Source organism: Struthio camelus, chromosome 20 (assembly GCF_040807025.1).
Source record: "Struthio camelus isolate bStrCam1 chromosome 20, bStrCam1.hap1, whole genome shotgun sequence".
In the NCBI taxonomy this organism is placed as follows: domain Eukaryota; kingdom Metazoa; phylum Chordata; class Aves; order Struthioniformes; family Struthionidae; genus Struthio; species Struthio camelus.
Genome location: NC_090961.1, coordinates 12,685,102 through 12,709,641, shown reverse-complemented (window position 1 = coordinate 12,709,641; position 24,540 = coordinate 12,685,102). Strand labels below are relative to the sequence as shown.

The window sequence follows — 24,540 nt, the reverse complement described above, 5'->3', positions numbered from 1 at the left end:
CAATAGCACAGCCATCTCCCAATGTGGTTGAATCAGTTCCATCTTACAAAGCAGACAGAGCCTTGAGGAAGTCTGAAAGAGGTCTCTGAACCTTCCCATGTGCATTTGCGTTCAGAGACTTTTCTAAAATCGGGACAAGGAAAATGCCTACAGTCCAGTTTGTTGGAAAAAGCCTCCAATATCTTTCTTAGAAAGGATGAATAGGACTCTGGTGACCATGACTGAAAAAAACAGCACAGGGATATGTATTTTAAAAGAGTAATAGCCCAATTCTAAGCGTACGGAAGTGCCCCTTCTCCTCACTAACAAAAGATAATTTTTGAAGGAGACATTTGGCATCAACAATTCCAGGGACCCCCCTAGCAGAGCTCTTTTCCAGAGAGCAGGTATCCAGCAGCACTGACCAAAAATTATCCTGGAAGGCCCCATGGACCCTGCAAAATATGAGTCCTTGTTTAGCCCCTTCCAGTAATTTTTAATTCATTATGGCAGAAAACCAGAAAGATAAACTCTGGAGGGCAAGCATGGACTCAAGCAGACAGACCCAGAAAGTTAGACTGGTAATACTGAAGCTCTTTCCTCACGTGCTCCCACTAACGCTAATGTTTCAGCATTTGCCTCATGATCACAGGAACAAGGGTAAAGACAGAGTCTTAGCTTTACTACTTCTGATTGTTAGGGGACAAGAAAAGCCAGTTTTGCACTGCATCAAAAGCTCGTTTTTTTACAGCTACCTCACAGGACCTTGGTTTATAGGAAGAGCAGAGTATGAGCAGTAGAAAGGCAAGCATGTACTGGCCAGCCTGTCTTGGCAGCTGTAAATCATAAACCTGACTGGTCATGGCAACCAGGAGAGCACAAAACGCTGGCTCTGGCTTGCAGCAGAGGGCAGCTCCTTTCTCTTTTGCAATGGCAAATACAGAAACCACGGTGCAAGAATGGCATCTACCCTAGTCTTCAACAACGTGCCTCCTCCTCCAACATCCATGGCTACCGGGGAATCCACAACTTCCTGCATGATAAATCCCTGCCCAAGACAGGAGAGGTCCTGACTCCTTAACCCTTCTTTAGGGCCCAGGTTTCAACGCAGCAGCTCTCCTATACCTAGTGAAATGGCTTTTTGCGTTCCCAGATATGAGAGTCTCAGATTGCCCTAAATGCAGGCCTGCAGCAGCCAAAAATTGGGCATCAGGGTCACAGCACAAGCCCTTAGCCTCATGCTGGGTAGATGACCCATGGCACTCTGCACAGAAAGAAGGGCAGTGTCTGCGTAGTCCATCTGTAACTGCAGTCAGGCTCACATGAATGTCTTCAGGCGAGTAACTCTCACAGAAGACTAGTTGTGTTTTTTATGCTGATAGCCTGGGCTGGAACCAGAAGCTGCAGCCTACTGCAGATGCTTGGGAAGGTGGGGAGATATCCTTAGCGATAAATCCTCCTGAAATGGGGCATACTGGGAAGATAAGATTCTGTTCTTGTTGAGCAGAGCTTCTATGCACGTTCCTCACAGCACACTGCTCCTTAGCCATACAACTGCCAAGTCTCCTTCATTTATCTGCACAGAGTTGGACTAAAGTCACTAGAGCCTTGGTGTTTGAGGGTCCATCTTTACTAGGAGATTGACCTACTGCTGATCACCACCATCAGGTTTCCTCAGGACCTGCAAACACCTGCATTAAGAACACTGTCTACATTGGGAGGTGGAGGTTGAGGGCATAAGGATGTTTAGGAACGACTGCAACACGTGCAGTCATAGGCACCAGGTCAGTTTCCTTGGATAGATGGGAGATAAGAAGATTAAACCTGATGTTGGTCACAAAGGCAGTCTGTGCCCCACACCTTCTTCCATCATCCCAGTCCACCTCCATGCTCCAGAGAACCTGCAAGGGATCTGTCAGGAGCTACCAAGACTTGGTTACCTTAAAAGTGATGGTCTGGTGGACTATGTTCCCACTTTATTTCTATGTATGTGTAAAACCCAAACTGCCTTATCATAATAACTTTAAAACCTAACTAAAGCTGAATTTAGCGAGGGAGGAGCATGCGCTCCCTCTGCTGGCTGCAGATGATCAGCTAACGAAGCCCACTAAGCTAACAATCTAAATTCATCTGTCCTCATCATCAGCCACAATGCCGGCAGCCAGACAGACACGAGCAAAGAGCAACCATGCTGGCTCATACCATCAAAATTGCAATGCAGCACAGGGTGATGCTATGAAAGAAGTGTGAAGTTCAGGTGCAAAGAACTTCTCTGCTTGCTTTTAAAGCATCCAAAACCAGCATGTAGCAAGAATTTCTCTCAATTGTCTTACTATAATTTTGCAATGAATTACACTTAATTGCTCATTATAACCTCCCCTTAGTCTTGGGAGTGCAGACTGTAGTATCCCTCCAGAGTGCAGATTGTAGTGTCGTGCAGTATGCTGAGGACTGCCTTTTCCCGAGCTCCCTGAAATAAATATTTCATTGCCTGTGATTTAGTAGCAAGCTGCCACAGTAATTTACATGATTTTGAAAACCAGTTTGAACTCACTGTCTGCAACAGTTTCTCAGAAGCTTGTAAGAAAGATGCTTCTCCTCTAGCATGTGTGTTCACTCATTATTTAGGGGAGTCTAGAAAAGTGTGTGCATTGGTTTGTTAAGTGCACTTTAGGTACTAGAACTTTCAGTTAAACAATAAAGTAAAACATAAAACCCCCAAGGAACACATGAAGAATTGCACGGATTTTGTTAAAAATGCAGTGACTTTATGGACCTAACTAACAGTTAGGTTACAGTCCCACAGGGTCCAATGGAAGGATCCACAAGAAGGATAATCTCTACTGCAACCCTCATGTTTATCACCAACCACTGTAAATCACAGTTCATAATGAAATAGATCTCCATCAGGATACTCACTAATAGGTGCATGTAGCGCCACATGTTCTTGGTAGGGAGTGTAATATTTGTACTGCTTGCCACAGAATTCACAGGTGTAATTGCCAGTTTCTGTGAAGATGAAATTAAAAGAAAACAAAACAAAAAAAAATTAGAAAGGAGTGCAGCATCCTCTCACACAATCATTGACTTCTTACACAGGAACTAGCCCGGTGATAACACACAAGAGCATCCTCCCCAAGCACTGGGAACTTATTTGCCCTACAATTCACACATTCTTTTCCCTAACAGCGGAAATAATTAAAGCCAGTGTCCAGAAAAAGTCCAGTAGAACTCAACAAGTTACAGAGGTTATCCCAAAATTACACAATAGATAAGCGTGTAAAATAAAGGACAGAATCCGCTTCTAAAGTCTATACTACAGATGACATAGTCTTGTCTTCTGGTTACAGACAGCCAGTGATGCATGGACCACAGGAACGATCAAATCAGGAAACAGAATTCTTAGCTGTGACTCCTAATCACAGAACTTTTTATATTACAACTGCAGCTTTCTCTTGCAGAAGGAAGGGCTTTTCTGCAACAATTGTGCTAATTCCTGCTTCGGGGGTACTTGAAATAATGCAGTAATCTAATCATGTGATGGCATGTCCTGTTCCAATTAATGCTAGAAAGTGCAGAACCGACAGCAAGCTGCAAACCAAAGTAAAATGCAGGGCTAATCAACTGTTTCCAAAATGGAGGCGATTTCAGAGAGGTGCCTGGGAAAAGTCTGGTCCGTTCTTTGTTTCACTCTGATCTGTTTGATGGATGCACCACGGAGACAGCGTGCAGGCAATCACCTGACAACTCTACCAACACATCTCAAGACCCCCTCTGATCGCTGCCAATTTGCTATTCTCCTGAACCTCTTCCCTCTTCTCTCTGTAGAGCTCTTGAGCAGAAAATAACACAAGTTGCATTTCTTAGGGCCAGGGCTGCTGCTGTTTGGTGCTCATTTGATACTAGACATATCCTTCAGCAACCCTGAGGTTCCAACAGCTCCGCATAATGCGGTTCTCTCTGTTTTCACAGAGACACTCCAGTTAATGCCAGGCTGGAAACCACTTGTGCTGTCTCTTTAACCTTTGAAGCTGTATAACAACTCATACTTGGACCAATCTTCTGAAACGGTTCCGGCTCCTCCTCCTTCACTTCATCTGCTGCTATGACGGCCTGGTCATAGGGGTCTGCAAGAGAACAGAACCAGCAGAGAGCTGACAACATCCCCAGGTTTTCCTTCTACAGCTGCATGGGCACTGAATGCTCCTGCATCTGTAATGACATTTCAATCTGTAACAAGATTTCGAGGCACGAGTTACAAACCCAGTGCCCGCTCTATCTGACTTGTCCCTCCTCCTCCTCCTTGGGTGCCCCAGGCAGGTATTCCACCCCCCTCCCCCAGCCCAATAACATGCCTTGCAGATAATTAATGTTAAAAAATAAAAAAAAAGGAAAAGGAAAACAGAGGAAGACTGAAGAAACACATTTCGAAGCCTGATTTATATTTTCTGATTTTCTTCCAGTGCATCTCCCATCTAAAGATGTTATTCTGTCTGAACGTAGGCACAGTAATGCAGTCTGCAAGCAAGTCAGCTAACAAATACTGATCAGTGGCGTTCTACCATCTAACAGCACAGCTAGCAGCAAATCAGAACCCAACCCATTTTATAAAATAATTTAATTTATGCCTTGAACAATTCACTAAATCACCAGAGACATGAAACACCTGTTTCTCTGATTTTCAGAAGCCTGATCAATTGTAGGTACAACAAAAGCCTGGTATCTACTAGGGCTGGGCATCAACCTACTGGCTGTACACACTGAAGGAGGAGGGAGAGAGGATGCTCCTCTCCCACTGGAATCTGTGACAAAATTTCCTTGACTCTTACACGTATAGAATCGGGCCTGCTGTGCCTGAATTACTGAATGCTTGAAAAAGTTTGTGAAATAAAGCACACAAAGGATCTCGGCTTACCTGCCCGGTTTTCTGGGGCCCCTTCCACACTAAAAACTAACACAGAATAGAAGAAGGAGGGGAAGAAACAAAACAAAAATTAAATCCTCTTTAACAGCCTTGTTTTCCTCCTGTATTTCACACACTGCTTCAGCATATTTGAGCCCCACAGATAAGCCAGGCTTTTTGCCCCAGTCCCTCCTCTTCCCAGCAGCATCCATACAGGAACTACATGAGCATGCCCAGCCCTAATACACATAGATCCTCAAGGCCTTTGTCCTAACCCTGACACAGCCCCATGTGGAGTACAGATGCACACCTGCCTTACACTTGTGTTTGCTGAGATGCAAACAGCCCTTTGGAGGAATCCAGACAAAAAGTGTCTTTGCAACAAGACAAGAGCGGAAGCCACTTCCAAAGCTGTGGCCCTCTCGTAACCCTAGGTAGAGCTCCCTGAACCATAGCTATGAAGACACGTTTCAGACAGGAGCAGACACATCCATCTCACAATGGCTTTCAGTCCCAGTAACTTAATTTTGGCTGCCCAGCAGGAGGAATGGAGCTTGCAACGGTGCACTGCAAGAGCTGTATTTACAGCATGTTTAGATATTCATACATTCCAGTTAAAAACAGCAAACCTTTCTGGACAACGCTTGTTGTGCAAAACGCACGCTTTCCTGAGAGACTGCAGCCACTCAACATCATCTGCTTTCCAAGCAGCCTAAAGCTGAAACTCTACCAGCCTTCCCTCTCTGGCCACGTAAGAAGCCATACTGATAAGCCTGGAGCATACACAGCCAGGGTTCACAGTATCTGTGGGCTCCAAGTAAGGGAGCTTTAGATGTCCAGCAAGTGTATGCAGGCAAGCCAAAGACAGTAAGTTGCTTCTACTATTTCCCTCACTTTAGAAAAAAAGAAACACACTGCTTCTGGAGGGGGGTGTCTGCTTCTGTCCGAGTGTCACCAGCCTAGAACATAGCTACTTTCACATAGGAAAAACTGGCCTGTAAAGTCCACTGACAACTCTATCAGTTCCCTACCACAGTGATCAACAAGAATGAATCAACATTTCTCAACTCTGAAATGTGGTTTCTCATAGAAAAGCACGTTAGGACCAATCCTGTGAAGTCAGAAACCAAAACGCCACCAAATCTTGTCCAGCCACTCGCCAGACTGACAATTTACCTTGAAGCATTGAGCTACAGCATATCCCTCTTAACCATGAACCTTAATACAGACAGGAGGACTGCAAGGACCGCAGGTCCCAGCAGAGGGTGTTATTCCGATGCACGCGAAGAGAATCAAGCATAGCAGACTTCTCCCTGCGGTTATCCGCAGACTGTGCCTCCACTGTAAAAGGCGAGCAATGCTGTGTGATGCCCTGTACATCATGGGCACCGCGGTCCTACAGAACCACGTTTTGCCTTCCCCAGAGTATCTCAACAACTACTTCTCACCCTAATTTGACTAAGTGTCGAAACAGTACTCACCATCCACGGCATGTAGGTCTCTGTGCTCTTGGAAGCAGCTATAATATTTATATTTTTTCCCACAAATGTCACACGTGTACCTAAAATTGTCTGTAGGAAGAAGAAAACAGGCCACTTTAGAAACCTTGAGGAAGGAGTAAGCAATCCAGACGACGCTGCTGAATTAGACACCCCCATGCAATTACACTCTTCCCACATGCTCTCTCATACTTCTTAGGCACTCAGACAACCACTGCTTCATATCTACCCCAGCGTGCACGACACTATATAGCTTGAGGCATATTCTGATTTTTCATTTCATAGTCAGGCAGCTCTGCTCTCCAGGAAAGCTTGTAAAAAACCACACAGCAATGAAGACGCAGAGCCAGCAGGCACCTCTGAAATCTCTTTTGGAAGCTCAGGACTGCAGTATGAAAGTGCTGGTCAGCATAGGGATGAACTGGCAGAACTAAACACAGTGTCGAGATCTGAACTGCTAAGAGGCCACCAAAGTTGTAATGTGCCAGCTGAGATATGGACTGGATGTGTCTGCTTGCTCATACTATGCTTGGTTCTCACTGCTACTGATTACTAATCACTGTGTATAGTCATGAACGTATAGTCATGCTGATCATGTGCAGTTACATAGATCATGCATAGGCTACAACAGGAACGACCTTAAAAAACATTGTTCAACGAACAGCGGGACTGATGAAGCCTGGTTTCATACAGATTTGTACCCTAGACTCCCTCCTGCTACCCCAGCAACAGCAAATACCCTTCCCCACAGCCACGTTCCCCGTCTTTTCATTCCCCATTGAATCCTCCATTCCTCCAGATGTACATGTTCCCTCAAAACATCAGCTCCTTCCCACGTTCCTCCTGCTCCTGCTGACCACCCAGCAGCCCATGTTCTGCCCGGCTCCATGCCACCTAAGCATCCGTTGGTCAGCTGAGACATAACTACAGGCTTTCCATCCTCAGGAACCCTACCTGGGTCTTTGTTCTCTGCCTAGATGCCTACAGTCACCACTCTTGTAGAAACACGCTGTGTTTGGAGACTTCTAAACTTCTGTGAAATTTGACTGGAATTCACCACAGGGGTGGACTGACAGACTAGACAACTGCACAAACCTTGTTCCTTTTGGAAATCAGACTACAGGCCCAAAACGCCTTCAAAAGCAGAGTTTTATTCCCCCTGCAGCTCTAACAGTGCTATCTCTTAACTGATCTTTGGAGCAGATGTAATGAGCTTTGCAATGTTAGCCATGTTGCTTTTTATTCCTTTTAGATCTGCTGTGTCAGGATAATAACCTTCCAGCAGATCCCTTGGGAAGCGCCAGGGAAATGCCACCAGCACAGCTCAAATTTCACAGAGGACAGGATCGAGCCTGACTTGTGGTGGTGCAGGGGAGGAAAGAAAGTTATGCTCAGGCTTCTGTCACAGTCTACACGGCTGGCAATGTCGGGGTGGGGGGAATAAGAAAGAGAGATGCAAACATCTTGAGATGTTTATGAATTCTCTGCATCTGAATGGGGACAAGGAGTGTCTCTGGCTCAGTTATCACACCACAGTAAGAAGAAATCTGAGCCTGGGTGCCATAAATCAGAGAACACCTTTGCTTGTCAACTTGGTGGTTTTTCTCCTTCTAATGTCTGACACACCTTGGAGTTCAGACTGACAACCTAAGTAATCATGCCACTGCAACTTGCAGCACTTTATTTGTCAGCTGGCCACAGTAGCTGATAGCTGGCATGCTATAAGTCTGTTATAAAGGAAAACACATCAGCTTGTGTAGCCATGAAGGATCATAATCTAATGTGTTTAACTTCAGAGCAGGAGCAAGAAGCTAGGACTGCTGTACCTAACACTTATTGTGACTCCACAGATGAGTTGCCATTTCGCAAGTTGCAACATTTCAGTTGTTTGTTTTCATATAACCATATGATTAACAAAGTTAAAGCCCTGTTTGTTTTTAGCTCTTCTGCCAGTGTGTTCAAACACACCAGAGCTGCACATTAAGCAAGCTTTTATTTTACATCTTAATAATTTCATTTATTAAAGAAATAAATATTTAAAACTATTACGCATTAGTACAGGCTAAAGGCTCACTTGGGTTCATCACTGCAATCCATCAGCATACAGACTTTCAACACTGAATGAAGAATCACTTTCCACCCCTTTATTCTGTTAGACAGAGTGAAAGTAGAAACTGTGGTGATCTATAACAAAAAAATGCCAAATATAGTAAGTGTTAAACAGCTGGGCACGAGAACTCGACTTCTGCCACCAGAAAAAATATCTGTGTCTTAATCAGAGCACAGCAGCGCTAACCTAGATCTAAGAGATTTTTAAAAGTCCCAGCTCAACAAGCGAGACAGAGACCAGGTCCATAGAGCCCGATGAAAAGGATTCTCTGCCTCAGACACTGCACTGCTTAAAGGAAGAGGAGGAGGATTAGCAAAACATTTCCGTAAGAACATTCAAGTGATAAAAGCACCATGTTTCCTTACATAGTCTTACATACTCTACTTCTGTGGTCATGTAACAGTGTTGAATCTCTAGATCTACCCAGCAGCTTTTTCAACAACAAAAATAATCTAATTATTGCTAGTGAGCATCTGTGTATCCTTTGCAGAAAAATACAATCAATCTTAGCAGAGAAAATTCATAACATGCCATCAGTAATCGGTCCCACACAACTGGGCAGCCTAAGAACAGGAAACCAGCCGCCTTTTTCAAGTGTAATGAGCCAGGTGCTTAAGTTGCAGTCTAAGATGAATTGAAGACTGATTCTGAGCACCAAATACAAAGCACCTTTTGTACCTCCGTTTGGAGGAAGCAAGCTAACATGGCCTTAATTTGGAAGAAAAGTGCTCAATAAATATGGAGACTAGAATAAAACTAAATGCTAGGAACACCATGGCACTAGGACATCATCTCATAGACTCATACAGGCATGATTAGTTGTACTCTCCGTAACTTAGTAAACAGTGTGGGGATCTCACTTTCTACAGCTGGGACTTAAATAGCACCTGTTGGATAGGATCATCATCTTCCTTTCCTATGCAGTGTGGGAAAAATGAAAATATAATAAAAAGTCTCATATAAACCACACACTCCTGGAGAGTACGGTTTTGCTCTTTTTGTGAGGCTACTGTTTTCCCTAAGAAAGATCAAACTCCAGAGAAGATTATGATGAAACATGACATTACGAGGAGAAATAAGAACTTTCAACAGCTGGTACTGGTACCAATCTCTTCCTCTCCTCTTTAAGGTAGATAACACCCACCAAAAGGCACCAAGTCTTACCCGTAAAAGCTGTCTTTGCTCCAGAATACTTCCATCGCTGCTCCTAGCAGTACCAGCTTTCTTAGCAAGGAGCTTACTCTCAGCAGAACCAGCCTGTACGTCCTGGTAGACAGTTTTATATAAAGGTAGCTACTTTTCCTTTCCGGGCTGTAACTACTCCACCAAGGTAGACTACAGCTAGAACAGCATACCCAAGGTTGCCTGCCAATACCAGCAACAGTGAGGAGGAGATAGCAACACAACTTTCAACTTAAAGAGCTACAAGAGACTCATATGGACCTTTAAGCCCATATCGATACTTTCATGCCTGAACCTCTAATGAGATGGTAGCAGTCATAGCCAAACTAGGGCTAGCTTAAGCAAATCTGCTCTGATTCCATCTCTCTCCTATCACCAGGTAGACATAAACACAGTGGAACTCCATCAGAAGCAGAAACATATACTAAGATACAAGAAGACATGTTTCAAATACAATGTTCACAAAAACTAGCACTTACGCAAGCTATAAGGCCAGCAGGTATACTGTAAAACTATTTTCATAAAGAATTTGTGCTCTCAAACATTAACTATTTTAAAAAAGTGCTGCATTTATACATGAGTTCTATTAACCACCGCTACTAGTACTTAAGCAAAAACACAGGGAAAGATACTAATTACTCCACAGGCACAGAGATTCAGTGCTGTCCCTTATTGGTATTCAGACAACAGTCCCGCAGAATGCATCCCTGCTGCAAGCTGAACAATCACTATATTACATCAGTGCAAACCCAGGGTTTCCTAAGGCTTAAAAGTAAAGACATTCAGTTAAAAACTAAACTCCAGCAGATACCATTTATCCTTAATGCTCAAGAGTTCTTCCAAGAGGAGCCGGGATTCCAGAAGAGCTGCAGATCTAAGGGCTAATGGCCTTACCTCCTAAGACAGCCCCTATTTAACCTCATAAAACACACATATCAAAATACAACATCATCCATCAGTAGAAAAAAGGCAAGCAACAGGCATGTTGCAAGACAGTTGCTCTCCAGATATGAAGGCCTGACATACTGATACGGAAAAAAGATTTTTTCAGGTACCTCAAGAAACAAATCCATGAGAACTGGAAGGGCTTTCTGACCACTTTGCTTGCAAGTGCAAACCCACACCTCTTATATCAGTACTCAGCAATACAGACTTGACTGTAAATGCTGCAGCTACAGGATCTTCTGCATGAATTACCTTAAAATGATGATATCACTAGCAGGAAGAGCAGCAGAAATCAAGGTGACACTCTAGACAATGTATCTGTCTTCTTCGGTAGGGTTTAATTATGCCCTAATACAGTTTTTTTTTTTTTTTTATATCAGAGATCCAATATCCTGAATAAACTTAAAAAAAAGCTGTCAGAAGAGGGTAGTGTCATCACAAACCTCACAAGATCCTAGGGGACAGACCTGAACAGAATGAGGTCCTCAGTTGCCAATCTCACTTGTTTTTCCTGGAAGAGGAAGAAGGACAGAAAGGAGGGTTGGGAGGCTGATGCTCTAATTCTCAAGCACTGTAATCCATACTGACACAGATCTGGAACCATACTGCAGACTATACAGGCAGGCAGCAAGGAGAGGGCAACACAAAAAGCCAGTTCCAGTAAAAGACATGGAGTTGGTAGCTCTTTTCTGCCTATCTCCAAGTGGCTGCTGTCTGCTGGCTCCTGCCAAGTTTTTGTGTGGTCTGTTCCACCACCAAAGCCTTATGGCTGCTGAAATACCCTGCCCTAGGAATGATCAGTCAGGTCATATTCCTTCCTAGATGTATTATAACATCACAGAAAGGTTGAGGTTGGAAGGGAGCTCTGGAGATCATCTAGTCCAACCCCCCTGCTCAAGCAGGGTCCTCTAGAGCACATTGCCCAGCATCACATCCAGGAGGGTTTTGAATATCTCCAGCGAAGGAGACTCCACTACCTCTCCGGGCAACTTGTTCCAGTGCTCTGTCACCCTCACAATGAAGAAGTTTTTTCTCAGGTTCAGATGGAACTTCCTGTGGTTCAGTTTCTGCCCGTTGCCTCTTGTCCTGTTGTTGGGCACCACGGAGAAGAGGCTGGCCCCATCCTCTTGACATCCTCCCTTCACATGCTTGTACACGTTGATCAGAATCCCCTCTCAGTCTTCTCTTCTCCAGGCTGAACAGGCCCAGCTCTCGCAGCCTTTCTTCAGAGGAGAGATGCTCCAGTCCCCTCATCATCTTTGGAGCCCTCCGCTGGACTCGCTCCAGTAGTGCCATGTCTCGCTTGTACTGGGGAGCCCAGAACTGGACACAGTCCTCCAGGGGAGGCCTCCCCAGGGCTGAGGAGAGGGGCAGGATCACCTCCCTCCACCTGCTGGCAACACTCTGCCTCATGCACCCCAGCATACCATTGGCCTTCTTGGCCACAAGGGCACACTGCTGCCTCATGCTCAACTTGTTGTCCACCAGCACTCCCAGGTCCTTCTCGGCAGAGCTGCTTTCCAGCAGGTCAGCCCCCAGCCTGTACTGGTGCACGAGGTTCTTCCTCCCGAGGTGCAGGACCCTGCACTTGCCTTTGTTGAACTTCAGCAGGTTCCTCTCCGCCCACCTCTCCAGCCTGGCCAGGCCCCTCTGAATGGCAGCACAGCCCTCTGGTGAATCAGCTGCTCCTCCCTCTTTTGGATCATCAGCAAACTTGCTGAGGGTGCACTCTGTCCCTTCCTCCAGGTCCCTGATGAATACGTTGAACAAGACTGGACCCAGGACTGACCCCCGGGGCGCATCGCTAGCTACAGGCCTCCAACGAGACTCTGTGCCACTGACCACAACCCTCTGAGCTCGGCCATCCAGCCAGTTCTCAAGCCACCTCACCGTCCACTCATCCAGCCCACACTTCCTGAGTTTACCTACGAGGATGGGATGGGAGACAGTGTCAAAAGCCTTGCTGAAGTCCAGGGAGACAACATCCTCTCCTTTCCCCTCATCTACCCAGCCAGGCATTCCGTCATAGAAGGCTATCAGATTGGTCAAGCATGATTTCCCTTTGGTGAATCCATGCTGACTACTCCTGATCACCTTCTTGTCCTCCACATGCTTAGTGATGACCTTCAGGAGGAGCTGTTCCATCACCTTTCCAGGGATGGAGGTGAGGCTGACAGGCCTGGAGTTTCCTGGCTCCTCCTTCTGGCCCTTTTGGAAGACTGGGGTGACACTGGCTTTCTTCCAGTCCTCAGGCACCTCTCCTGATCTCCAGGACCTTTCCAAGATGATGGAGAGTGGCCTAGCGATAACATCCGCCAGCTCCCTCAGCACTCGTGGGTGCATCTCCACGGGGCCCATGGATTTATGGATGTCAAGTTTGGACAAAAGATCTCTAACCTGATCCTCCTCAACCAAGGGAGAGTCTTCCTTTCTCCAGCCTTCCTCTCTTGTCTCCAAGGTCTGGAATTCCTCAGGACTGGCCTTAGCAGTGAAGACGGAAGCAAAGAAGGCATTCAATAACTCTGCCTTCTCTGTATCCTTTGTCACCAGGGCACCTGCCCCATTCAGCAGCGGGCCCACGTTTTCCCTCGTCTTCCTTTTGCTCTTGATGTATTTGAAGAAGGCCTTCTTGTTGTCCTTGACATCCCTTGCCACATTTAATTCCAACTGGGCCTTAGCCTTCCTTGTCGCATCCCTGCACGCTCTGACAACGTCCCTGTATTCCTCCCAAGTGGCCTGTCCCCTTTGCCACATTCTGTACACTTCCTTCTTCTGCTGGAGTTTTGCCAGGAGTTCCTTGCTCCTCCATGCAGGTCTCCTGCCCGCTTTGCTGGACTTCTTCCTCAGAGGGATATCACCTTCTTGTCTTCCAGATGCTTAGTGAGGACCTCCAGGAGGAGCTGTTGCATCACCTTTCCAGAGATGGAGGCGAGGCTGACAGGCCTGTACTGAACTGCTCCTCCTTCTGGCCCTTTTGGAAGACTGGCGTGACATTGGCTTTCTTCCAGTCCTCAGGCACCTCTCCTGATCTCCAGGACCTTTCCAAGATGATGGAGAGTGGCCTAGCAATAACATCCGCCAGCTCTCTCAGCACTCGTGGATGCATCCCATTGGGGGCCATGGATTTGTGGATGTCAAGTTTGCACAAATCGGGAGGATCTAACCTGAGTTTGCACAGACGATCTCTAACGCGATCCTCCTCAACCAAGGGAGAGTCTTCCTTTCTCCAGCCTTCCTCTCTTGTCCCCAGGGTCTGGAATTCCTGAGGACTGGCCTTAGCAGTAAAGACTGAAGCAAAGAGGGCATTCAGCCACTCTGCCTTCTCTATATCCTTCGTTACCAGGGCACCCACCCCATTCAGCAGTGGGCTAACATTTTCCCTACATTTGATGGAGTATCAAATATTTTGAGATATTTTTGTTGTTTTGCTTCAAATATCCAACAGAGAAGCAAAAACATATTTCACTTTGGTAGAAAAGAGAGAAGACGGAGAACACATGCTCAATAGTGGCAGGCAAAAGAAGAGGCTTCCTTCCTCAGGGCAGTTGGCTCAGTGGCTCAGTGGATTTTGCTCTAGAAACCCAGGAAGGGAATGGTAGCAATCAAAAATTTGCTGAAAGGTCAGGACTCCTATATCATGAGCTAAAAATACAGATCACTTAACCCACCCTCATAAGGACAAGAATCCGAGACCACACAGACTGTGCACAAACTAAAGTTTCCACTACACTTAAAGAACTCTGTGCAGATTCACAGAAACCAGAATTGGAGATGGTTACATACGTCATCCAGAGGATATCTCTGCAAGTGGGACAGTTCAGAATGACGGGGTCTCCACAATGACGGGGTCTCCACAGAGCAGGTTGTGGGAGCTTCTTAAGGGCTTTTCAAAGTGAAGAGCAATTTTCACCTGACCTACAACTTGCACTTATCTTTTAAACAGAATAACCCACAGAAGCTATGTGCTAGAGGAGCTCTAACAACTAGACATTTTGCAGATACTCATGAATCCTAAGTGATTCTGCTCTTACAGAGCACTGTGGAAATTGCTATCTACTAGGTACAGCTTCCAACTGGGGACCAAAGTGGGAAACTGCAGAGTGCAAGTGTATTGCAAAAGCCTGCTGAATTACTCCTAAAATCTAGCAATGTTCCAGCTCCTAATCAACAAAAAAGTAGAGAAGTTCTAAGGGTGAAGAGGGCAAGCGGGTGAGTATCTACAGCATTACTTGTCCTGCTTTATGATCGGAGTGGCATCCTTCCATCAGGTGGTTTGAGAACTGCTAACGAAGTACTCAACTCCGGGAACTCCACATTTATGGCTTATCTCAGGAAACAAGGTTTTCAAAACACGGATTGTTAAGTTCAGAAAACCTGGCAACATCTCTGAACAGAGGTGGTGGGGGGGTGCAATTTCTTACAACTAGGCAGCTGCAATATATTTATCTGTCATCTCTCTCCTCGACATTGCAATGTTTCTCCCCCCAAACAGGCTTTCAGAATGAGGCTTTCAGAATGAGGCTTATGTGGCAACAGAAGAGAAGTATCATCCCTCCAGCTGCAGACAGTGCAGTGCGAGAGTCTGTGAGACACTCTGATGCTCAGTTTCATGGTCCTCAGCTGTTTCCTGAAAATGTGTTGGCAGGTGCTGGAGTCTTTAAGAGCCCTTCTGGTGATAAATATAGTGGGCTGGAGCTGGTTAATGGCTGTGTAGGAATACCTGAAGAAAGCATCATCTCTTCTGGGACATCTGCCTTACTGGGAAGATCTATGAGCAACTCTAGCACTCTCTGGTGAGAGTCAAAGCCACCCTGACTCAACCACCTGATGCAAAGAAACAGAAAAAAACGATGCTTTCTGAGATACATGCCACATGAGACAAAGGCTGTCTCACCTTTCAGAACCGTGTCCAGGGCACAGACTACCTGAGCAGCCTCCCCAGCGAGAACCCAGGGTGCAGCTAATGCTTCCTTACAACAAAGCAGGGAGCAGTAAATCTGCATCTGCAATGCTTCCTTGCATGCTTCTGGGGCTTCCCTCTCAAGGGCAGCACAAAGGCAGCTCTGGAGATGGTTTGCTCCTTTTCAGCAGAGGGACACTTGGAGGGAAAGGAACACATTTATAGCTTCCAAGGCTAGCAGGATATTCCTCAAATAGGTTCAAGGACTATCCCTTTGGCCTACCATAGTTAGGAGCTTCCTTCTAGAAGCTGGGCTGGCAGTGAGGAGAGGCAAAATGCTTATTGCCTGCAGACCTCCATCTACTCCTCACGCAAATTTTGTTCTTGCCCGGAAGTTACAAGCTTTACACCTGCGTTTTACAGTTGAGTAGAGAGATGCCAGTAAAATCAGTTGCAATCTACATCAGAGTTCAACTTAAAGGTGCCTAGTAGCAAAATTCCTTCAAAGGGAGCAGAAGTAAGCCCAAAGCCAGCAGCAGCTCCTGAAGAGGATTACAGTATGCAGAGTTACATTAGTAAGGATTAAATAATAATACAATCCAGAAATTTGGAAAGGACAGAAACCCTCACACACAAAGGCACAAGCCAGCTCCTAACTGGTAGGGATTAGGAAAAAACTTTCCCTGTGGGCAAACTATTCCAAAATCACTCATTTAATGATCATTTATTTCCTTCCTACAAACATTTGCACCAGGCCATTGTGAGAAACACAACAGAAATCCAGACCTACGCTGGTCTGAGCTAACATGGCAATTCCTATGCTTCTTGAAGGGGATCCTCAGGCTTCATACAAGCCAAGAATAAGGTAATCCACAAATCCTCACACAGTTGGGCCAAACTCCTTGAAATTACGAACAAAGGGTCCAGGCTGTTAGCTCACCTTTGGGCTGACTAATGGCTAAATGACAGGTAAGAGGGCAGGGAGCCACAGGCTTGTGCTCAGTTTCTCTCTGAGCTGTTTCAGAGCTTAGTCCCAACTCCAAAAAACAGCTGTTGCAGATGCATTCGGTAGCTGCAGGATCAACTTTACCGTGAAGTGTTTCTTAACTGCTTTCGAGTACGTCACCAGTGGATTTTGTGCTACGTTATCCAAACCATGTGTCAATTGACTGTATTGGCACAACGCAGATTTAAATGCAGACCATCCTGGGCTTTATGAAATCCTTCCACATTTGGGAACTTGATGCCAGACTACCAGGAAATTCCATACAACAGGGAATATCCTGAATCCATTTCTGAAAGGTAGCCCCCTTCCCTGTGAAAGCCTGATGGTCACATATTGGGGTGGGGTGGGGTGTATGTGCTTGTTTTTTAACGTTTTGGGGAAAAGGTTTTGTGGGTACTGCTCACTGAACGCCAAGAGGAAAAAGACATCCCAGGAGTTCCCAGGCTGTTACACATCAACGAATTTCCTTCTCCCACTTGTTTCCCACTCAAAAATATGTTAAAGTTGAGTAAAAACAGACAGCAAATATCAGCAATTTAAAGTGAAAATATTATGCAGTTTTGCAATCACCCCCAAAATAAGCATTATGAACCATGATATTCAGACTCACTGACATGATTCAGACATACCAGAAAATATAATTCATGCTGGCAGATACTTTTTCATTCTGGTGTCACTTCAGGGCAGTGCTGAATTCTTTTTTATTTAAATTGTAAATAAGTGTAAGTTAAAGAAAGAAGAAAAGAGAGTGGTAACGTGCAGTATTACTAGGAATCTGACAATGAACAGCATCAAACTTGCATAATTAAAAAAAAAAAAACAGATGCACTTGTACATACCTAACTTGTTGATGCAACAGTGGGGTTTTTTTAATATCAAAAAGGATGCTGAATTTCCATTGTAAGTGCAAAACTCAATTCAGCCATCATCCTGGAGCTATGTACGGAACACAATCAAGGCAATTTTATTCTCAACCCTTTTCGGAATCAAAATGGTTTGGCTGAGAACGTACACTACTGATTGACTTCACAACTTTTCAGAGTAAATAACACAGCATAGAGAGTTTCACAAAGAAAAAGCAAATCTCATCTTGACTTTTTCCTACTCATTTGTCTTTGACAAGAAATTCTGTTCTTACGGTGGTTTCCAGATGGGGTTTCACAGGTAGTATCACTGCCTAGATTCCAAGGTGGAAACGAAAGGTGATAGCTAAATGACTGAGTAGCTCTGCGGAGGAGATCCTGGTTCCCCAAATTTTGTAAAGAAATGAGCCAAAATAAAATAAACTTGAAAGGATACAGGACCCTTTTCGCTACAATTATCCAAGATAATCCACACCTCTAACCTTTATGCCTGGGTTGAAAAAAGGGGGTCTTAAGAAGGTAATCCTTGTGTTGCTCTGCCTTTCCTAGTTAAAAAGATCTTTAGACATGAAAATACTGAGAACTGTGGTGAATCAAGTGGGATTAGTCAACATTAGGGACCGCTGCATCTTTTTGGTTGTCGTCTTAGCTTGCAAATGATTAGGATGTAGCTTTCAATAAAGCATAAAAAATGCTTAGGATGTTTCTTAGGATGTGCTATTCAGGTTTAATGTTGCTGAAATGCCAACATGCAGCTCAGCAGACAAAAGTTCAGACTGAAAGAAGAATTTGAAATAAATAACGACATTGGTGCTTGTTCATATTTTTGTTGCTACATTTCAAACGAGATTGAAAAATGGAATGTATATCACTCCCTAATGAACAGAAGTGGGATGTATTTCTATCTTCAGGAAAGCTATCCTGGCATTTTCAGGACAAACTGATGAATGAATGGATCAGTTAGCGATTACTAGAATTCTTACCCTTTGTTATTAGAATAAATATATTTCTCCATTGATTTTCCTGCCTAAGAGATTTTTTGCAAAGCATTAATAACCAGATGCCTGTAAACACAGTCTAATTGGCCAATATTTGGGAAAGGAGGAAAATCTTAATTTTATGTGTATATTAGTAGTCTTTTGTATAAGATCAGTGAAGTTAAGTATTTTACAGACAAGTTTAAAACCTCCTTTTCCAAAATCTTGGACTAACGTTGCATACAAAACAACTAGTCCTTCCCAGAGCTGTGGAACTCCAGCATTTCCATGAACACCACAACCTCCAGCGTGACTGCATGTGTTTCATGCTCCTGAGCATATTGTAAATGATTATAAGAAAACAACACCCATGTTGCCAACAGGCTACCCAACATGAGAGCATCTGAAGGGAACCCTTACTGTAACAGAGTTACGTCAGAAGAGCAAAATCAAATTTACTCTACTAAAAAAACAAGGCCAGAAACTCTAGCTACTTCACTCAGCCTCAAAAAAAGACATTGGCACTGTAATGTAGAGGCACTGGGTCAGAACTAGCAAACAGCAGCAGAGTAAGGCAAAAAGAAATGGACTTATCATGCTATGGACAATCTGAGAAATTACAGTGGTTGGCTGGGTAACTCCCCTCTCCTGTTCCAGCCTTGCCATGTACCGAGAGAAAGCTCGTCCAAGACCAAGATAGGAGTATCCCGTGTTAAGGGCTGCACCATGCAGAAGAGCATCTAGTTCCAGGGGAAAACGAACAGCCCCAACCCCACAGTCGCAAAGAAATACTCTCTTGTGAAAGCCAACCACTACATGACTGAAGGAACACATTTTTGGCCTTGAGGTCAAAATTTCCTTCCCATTGTAGATACCAGGAACCTTCAGGACTAAAGTTCCTCATTATTTTCTTAATGCCCTCCTCCTGCACAGAAATTTATCATTTGTGGTCTCAGTCCATTGGTCATTTAAATTTGAAGATGAACATATTCATCTACTTGAGTTAGGCAAATGAGAATCTAAAGAGACTTCACCTACTTAACATGCAAGCACATTAGAAAAATAATATCCATTTTGATAGCTCTCCCCAATGAGCAGAAGCATTACTAAGTAAGAACACTGGAAAAATTAATCACAAAGTTGTAAATGACTAACCATTCACTTTAGCATCTGTGTGTGGGTGTGCATGTACACACACATAATTTACATTAGACCTTTAATTGTGTAAGGCATTAGTCAGTTTTACCAAGCATAACCATGAACTCAACAGCTTTTGCTCTGTTACTCTCAAAAAAAGGGAAAGGAAATCAAAAGCTAAGAAATTTGTTTAATGAAACATTAAGGTTGCAAATTTGAATATTTAAAATTAATTAAGAAATGTAGATGCTAAAGGTTCTTCCTTAACCTTATATTAAACGCTAACAAACTGTTTGCACATCTCTCCATCGCTACTCAGAACATTAAAATCACCATATCCTGCATGTGTAAGATCTGGGCAAGAAAATCGTAATTTCTGAATACATTAATTTCGTGGTTTGAATTCACAACCCTCACAATGTTTTTGCGCATACAAGGCATTAGCACTACGCCTCTACAGTTAACGTTTGCAAGACATATTCCAGCCCACATCCTTGCTTCTAATCTGTTACTGCTTTTTCAAATAAATTCCCTTTTAGTCTGAACTTTCTCATGCTTAGTCAGAGCCCAAAGGGAAATATGTTTTTAAAAGATCAGGTCAATCATTTTTTATTTATGGAGCTGTGAAATATTTACTATGTATTCCATTTTGAAAAAAAAAATAACAATTTTCTTTTTTCCTCTTGTAACTAAACAATACCACACAGTGGAGAGAGACACTCCTCCTGGATGCTGTTTTGTACACAGAGGATGAGTTTGAATGCATTTGGCTAAGAAATCAGAAAGAAAAAAAATATTCTATTTTGAGTATACAGCATCCTCAGACTCAGCTGAAGGTTAGCGTCCCCCATAGCATCTAATGTCCTACACTGTTAGCCCAGGACCCAGGCACAATCTAGCACACTGTGAGCAAGCAGGAAACTACCATGAACAGGGAAGGAGTGAAACTGGCACATGCTCGTCCACTTGATAAAGCTCACAGAGAAGAGCACAGTTATAACTCCATTTCAAAAGACTCACCTCCTGATCCATCAATAATTTGATGAGAATAGTAGCCAGCTGCCAAGAGTCTTCTAATCTGTTACTGCTTTTTCAAAACTAAAACATACTTTGCATTGAGACATAAAAGCTTTGGTATGTCTGCGTACTTGATAAGAGGGAGAGAAGATCCGGCAAAGAGAAATAAACTCAGACATCATACGGCACCTGCTATAAAAATGTGCCACAAATCAGGAGCTTCAGCATGACACAGCTAAATAAGCTGGCTGTGTCCCAGGCAGCCTGCTCTGCACTACCAAAGCCATGCGCTCCCTTTTAGACTATGGCAAATCCCAAGTTCGGAGTCAGTCTCTGAACCACAGATGGTGATGGCAGTCAGCTAATATCCCAAGAGCCCTAGGGATACCAGGTTGCCCTGGCCTGCTTCATCATGCACACAACTGGGATTAGAGTACCTCTTCTGATGACTAGTTTGATACCTCTATGGTATATGGATATCTACGCTTAAAAGCACTTATTTTTAACTCTGACACAGCAGCAGATATTGTATATCATGTCCTTCCTTGGTATTTGCTTCTATGCGCCGCTGGACATAGGAAAAAGTTTCAATTGGCTTTTCTTTCCCTAGTTTGCACTGGAAGAGCTAGTAGCCTTGGAGTTGAAATGCTTCTTAACATTTTGTAATGAACAATATGATTTGGGTCTCTACTAGAGCAGTTTGTCACTTGAGAGGAGAAAATAGGGCAGCTCATCCATTCCTCAGGCTCTTTTAATGGCCAGTTTTGCTTTGGCACTCTCTTTAGCCTCTGAACTTCCCACCTATCCTGGAAAAACTTCATACTGTGATGGTTTGGGAAAAATTGTTCTTCAGGGTGCATGGAGGTGACCTAAAGTCATCACGCAATATCCACAAACCCCTTTTTTCCCCTCCTGCAACATGAAAACACAGCAGGAAGGTCTGCAACATTTGGTAAATATCATCACCTGAGAGACAGTAATGCTAATTTCCAAAAAGCCTTTGCAAACAGGAAAAAGAAGCTCCAACATAAAAGAAAGGCCAATAGGCACAGAGGAAAAAAAAAAAAAAAGATTATGTTATTTGGGATCAATCATGATTTTGTGGGATCCAGCCCAGGAATTTTCAGCCTATGGGGATGGCTTACAGCAAGCACATTCCTCGCATAAATGTGCTTGGAAAGTTCTTCCCATTTGTTTCTGCTAGAATTTAAAGCACTAGTGTAGGAGGCAGCCAGGCACTGCCAGGCAAAGGATGGTTTGTGTTTATACACAGGCTTTGTATGCTGGGCTCTCGGGCCATTTCCAGAATGGTGACTCTGTCAAAGAGCTGCCTGGGAGCAACGCTTGAGCAAAGGGATCTACTTTTGAGAAACAGCACAAAAATCCAGGCTCAACAGGCCCAGCTCTCGCAGCCTTTCTTCAGGAGAGATGCTCCAGTCCCCTCATCATCTTTGCAGCCCTCCGCTGGACTCGCTCCAGTAGCGCCATGTCTCGCTTGTACTGGGGAGCCCAGAACTGGACACAGTCCTCCAGGGGAGGCCTCCCCAGGGCTGAGGAGAGGGGCAGGATCACCTCCCTCCACCTGCTGGCAACACTCTGCCTCATGCACCCCAGCATACCATTGGCCTTCTTGGCCACAAGGGCACGCTGCTGCCTCATGTTCAACTTGTTGTCCACCAGCACTCCCAGGTCCTTCTCGGCAGAGCTGCTTTCCAGCAGGTCAGCCCCCAACCTGTACTGGTGCACGGGGTTCTTCCTCCCGAGGTGCAGGACCCTGCACTTGCCTTTGTTGAACTTCAGCAGGTTCCTCTCCGCCCACCTCTCCAGCCTGGCCAGGTCCCTCTGACTAGCAGCACAGCCCTCTGGTGAATCAGCTGCTCCTCCCTCTTTTGGATCATCAGCAAACTTGCTGAGGGTGCACTCTGTCCCTTCCTCCAGGTCCCTGATGAATACGTTGAACAAGACTGGACCCAGGACTGACCCCCGGGGCGCATCGCTAGCTACAGGCCTCCAACGAGACTCTGTGCCACTGGTCACAACCCTCTGAGCTCGGCCATCCAGCCAGTTCTCAAGCCACCTCACCGTCCACTCATCCAGCCCACATTTCCTGAGTTTACCTACGATGGGAGACAGTGTCCAAAGCCTTGCTGAAGTCCAGGGAGACAACATCCACTCCTCTCCCCTCATCTCTACCCAGCCAGGCATTCCTTCGTAGAAGGCTATCAGATTGGTCGAGCATGATTTCCCTTTGGTGAACCCATGCTGACTATTACACACTGCTAGAGCTTGGTTTTCGTGGTCCTCAAAAGTGTTCCTACCAGGGCAGGAGAGAAAAGCAAACCACGCTATCAGCAAGCTCTCCCAGACCCAGCCAAACTCTTACTGGCACACCGCAGATGAATTCAAGGCTCCTGAAACCACCTCTTCCTAATTCTTCTCTCTTTTAACAGCACGTCTTTAAAAGACTGCAGGAATGGTAAGATGTTTTTCCATGGCATTAAGCAGCATCACTCCATCATAATCAGGATTTCTCTGGGAGGAGGAACACTTACTAACCAGACATATACAGAGCTCCAGCTACACTAAAAAATTTTCAGTTTTTAGTAACTCTTCCCTTCCCTTTTCTCCGTGCATTGTTTGTTCTGCTTTTTTTCACGAGGCACAGAAAGGTACTCTGGCTGTGTAAGGCTGTGTGTGGCGGAGAGAGATTGGGCTGGAATCCCAGAGACTTGTGCTCTTTTCTTTTGCCACTCACCTGCTAGTTGCCTCTGGCAAGTCACTTTCTCTCTGTTCTGCAGTTTTCCTGTTTGTTGGTAGAATACTAAAGCCTACTATAAAGTTACCCAAGGCTCACCCTTGCAAAAGGCTTTTGAAGCACGAGGGACTAAGTAGCACTATTTTCTGTATTTATTATTATATATTTTTAAAGCAGATATTCAAAGACCACTGGCAAGTTGTAGTCAGCCAAGTGCCATACTAACAGTTGCCAGAGCAACCTTAATTCCATCCTATGCTGATCCAGTAAGGCAGAGACACTAAAAAAAAACAGTAGTGAGCATGCAGACAAAGACTTTGAAACAACACGCTCCCCAGGCTGAATTAAGGTTTCATGGACAACTATAAAACTCACAGTCTAACTTTGAGCTCTGCAAGTCAATTATGGTTACTTTGGATATGTTCTTGTTCTTTTTTACAGGAAAGAGAAAATTACATAAAAGAAAACCACCAAAATCCAATAGCCTGAATATCACAATCCATGATCCATAGCAGAGTTACAAAACATAACTGTACTCTCTGGAAACTGCAGAAGACTACCACCCTTTGGAGAAAGGGACCAAGGCTCTGCTGGTAGAAGTTATCAGACCACTCCATCTCCCTTCCACTGGGGATAAGGCTGAAGAACCACATTTTGTGCCCAGGAATGAGCTATTGAAGAGCATCCTGGGTTTTCTTCCTAACCAAACAGCAGCTCACAGTTACGGGTACTGCCACAGGTAGGACTGCTGACCTGGTACTAGTGATAGCCCAGCTCTTAGAACAGTTGTCCCCAAACTGCAACACATGCACTGAGCACAACCTGCTTCATGACCTAGCACAGTGCAAAGGCTGGTTCATGTCAGAGGTGATGCTTCCCAAAGCTATGTCTCTGGCACACCGTCATTGCTAGTGCAGGGTTTGTGGACCCCCGCTTGCCAGTGTTTTTGTTTAGTTATCTCTCAGGTTGCCAAGAATTCCCTGTGGAATGTAAGCAGCAGGAGGGAGACTGTTTTTACAAAGTTTGTAACTCCATTAAATATGAATGGAATTTCCATGGAGAATGAAGGGCCGCAGCTCTAGTCCAAACACCTTCTTCCTGAGGACTTCCAAAAGTCTTGAGCAAGTAACAGACATAAGAGCATCTCAGAAAAAGTGTGCCAGACGGGAACAGTTCATGACCTAGATGCCAGGCTGGCCACCCTTGGTTAGGAATAAATATCGAATACAAAGTTTTTTTGAAACCTCTCTCCTCCCTTCCTCTTCCC

At 44.7% G+C, this 24,540-nt stretch overlaps 1 protein-coding gene across 20 annotated transcripts in view; it reads right to left on the bottom strand.

Moving 5' to 3' along the window:
* ZNF618 (zinc finger protein 618) overlaps window positions 1-24,540 on the bottom strand; it is a 181,159-nt gene that overhangs the window by 40,652 nt on the left and 115,967 nt on the right. For 15 of the 20 annotated variants that reach the window (XM_068914443.1, XM_068914456.1, XM_068914457.1 and 12 more), the window contains 4 exons: window positions 6,364-6,453; window positions 4,895-4,930; window positions 4,029-4,106; window positions 2,899-2,988 (listed from right to left, as the gene is read on the bottom strand). In XM_068914443.1, the coding sequence (XP_068770544.1) occupies window positions 2,899-2,988; window positions 4,029-4,106; window positions 4,895-4,930; window positions 6,364-6,453 (294 nt within the window). The remainder of the gene's footprint in view (window positions 1-2,898; window positions 2,989-4,028; window positions 4,107-4,894; window positions 4,931-6,363; window positions 6,454-24,540) is intronic. The other 5 variants (XM_068914445.1, XM_068914448.1, XM_068914452.1 and 2 more) reach the window with 1 other exon arrangement.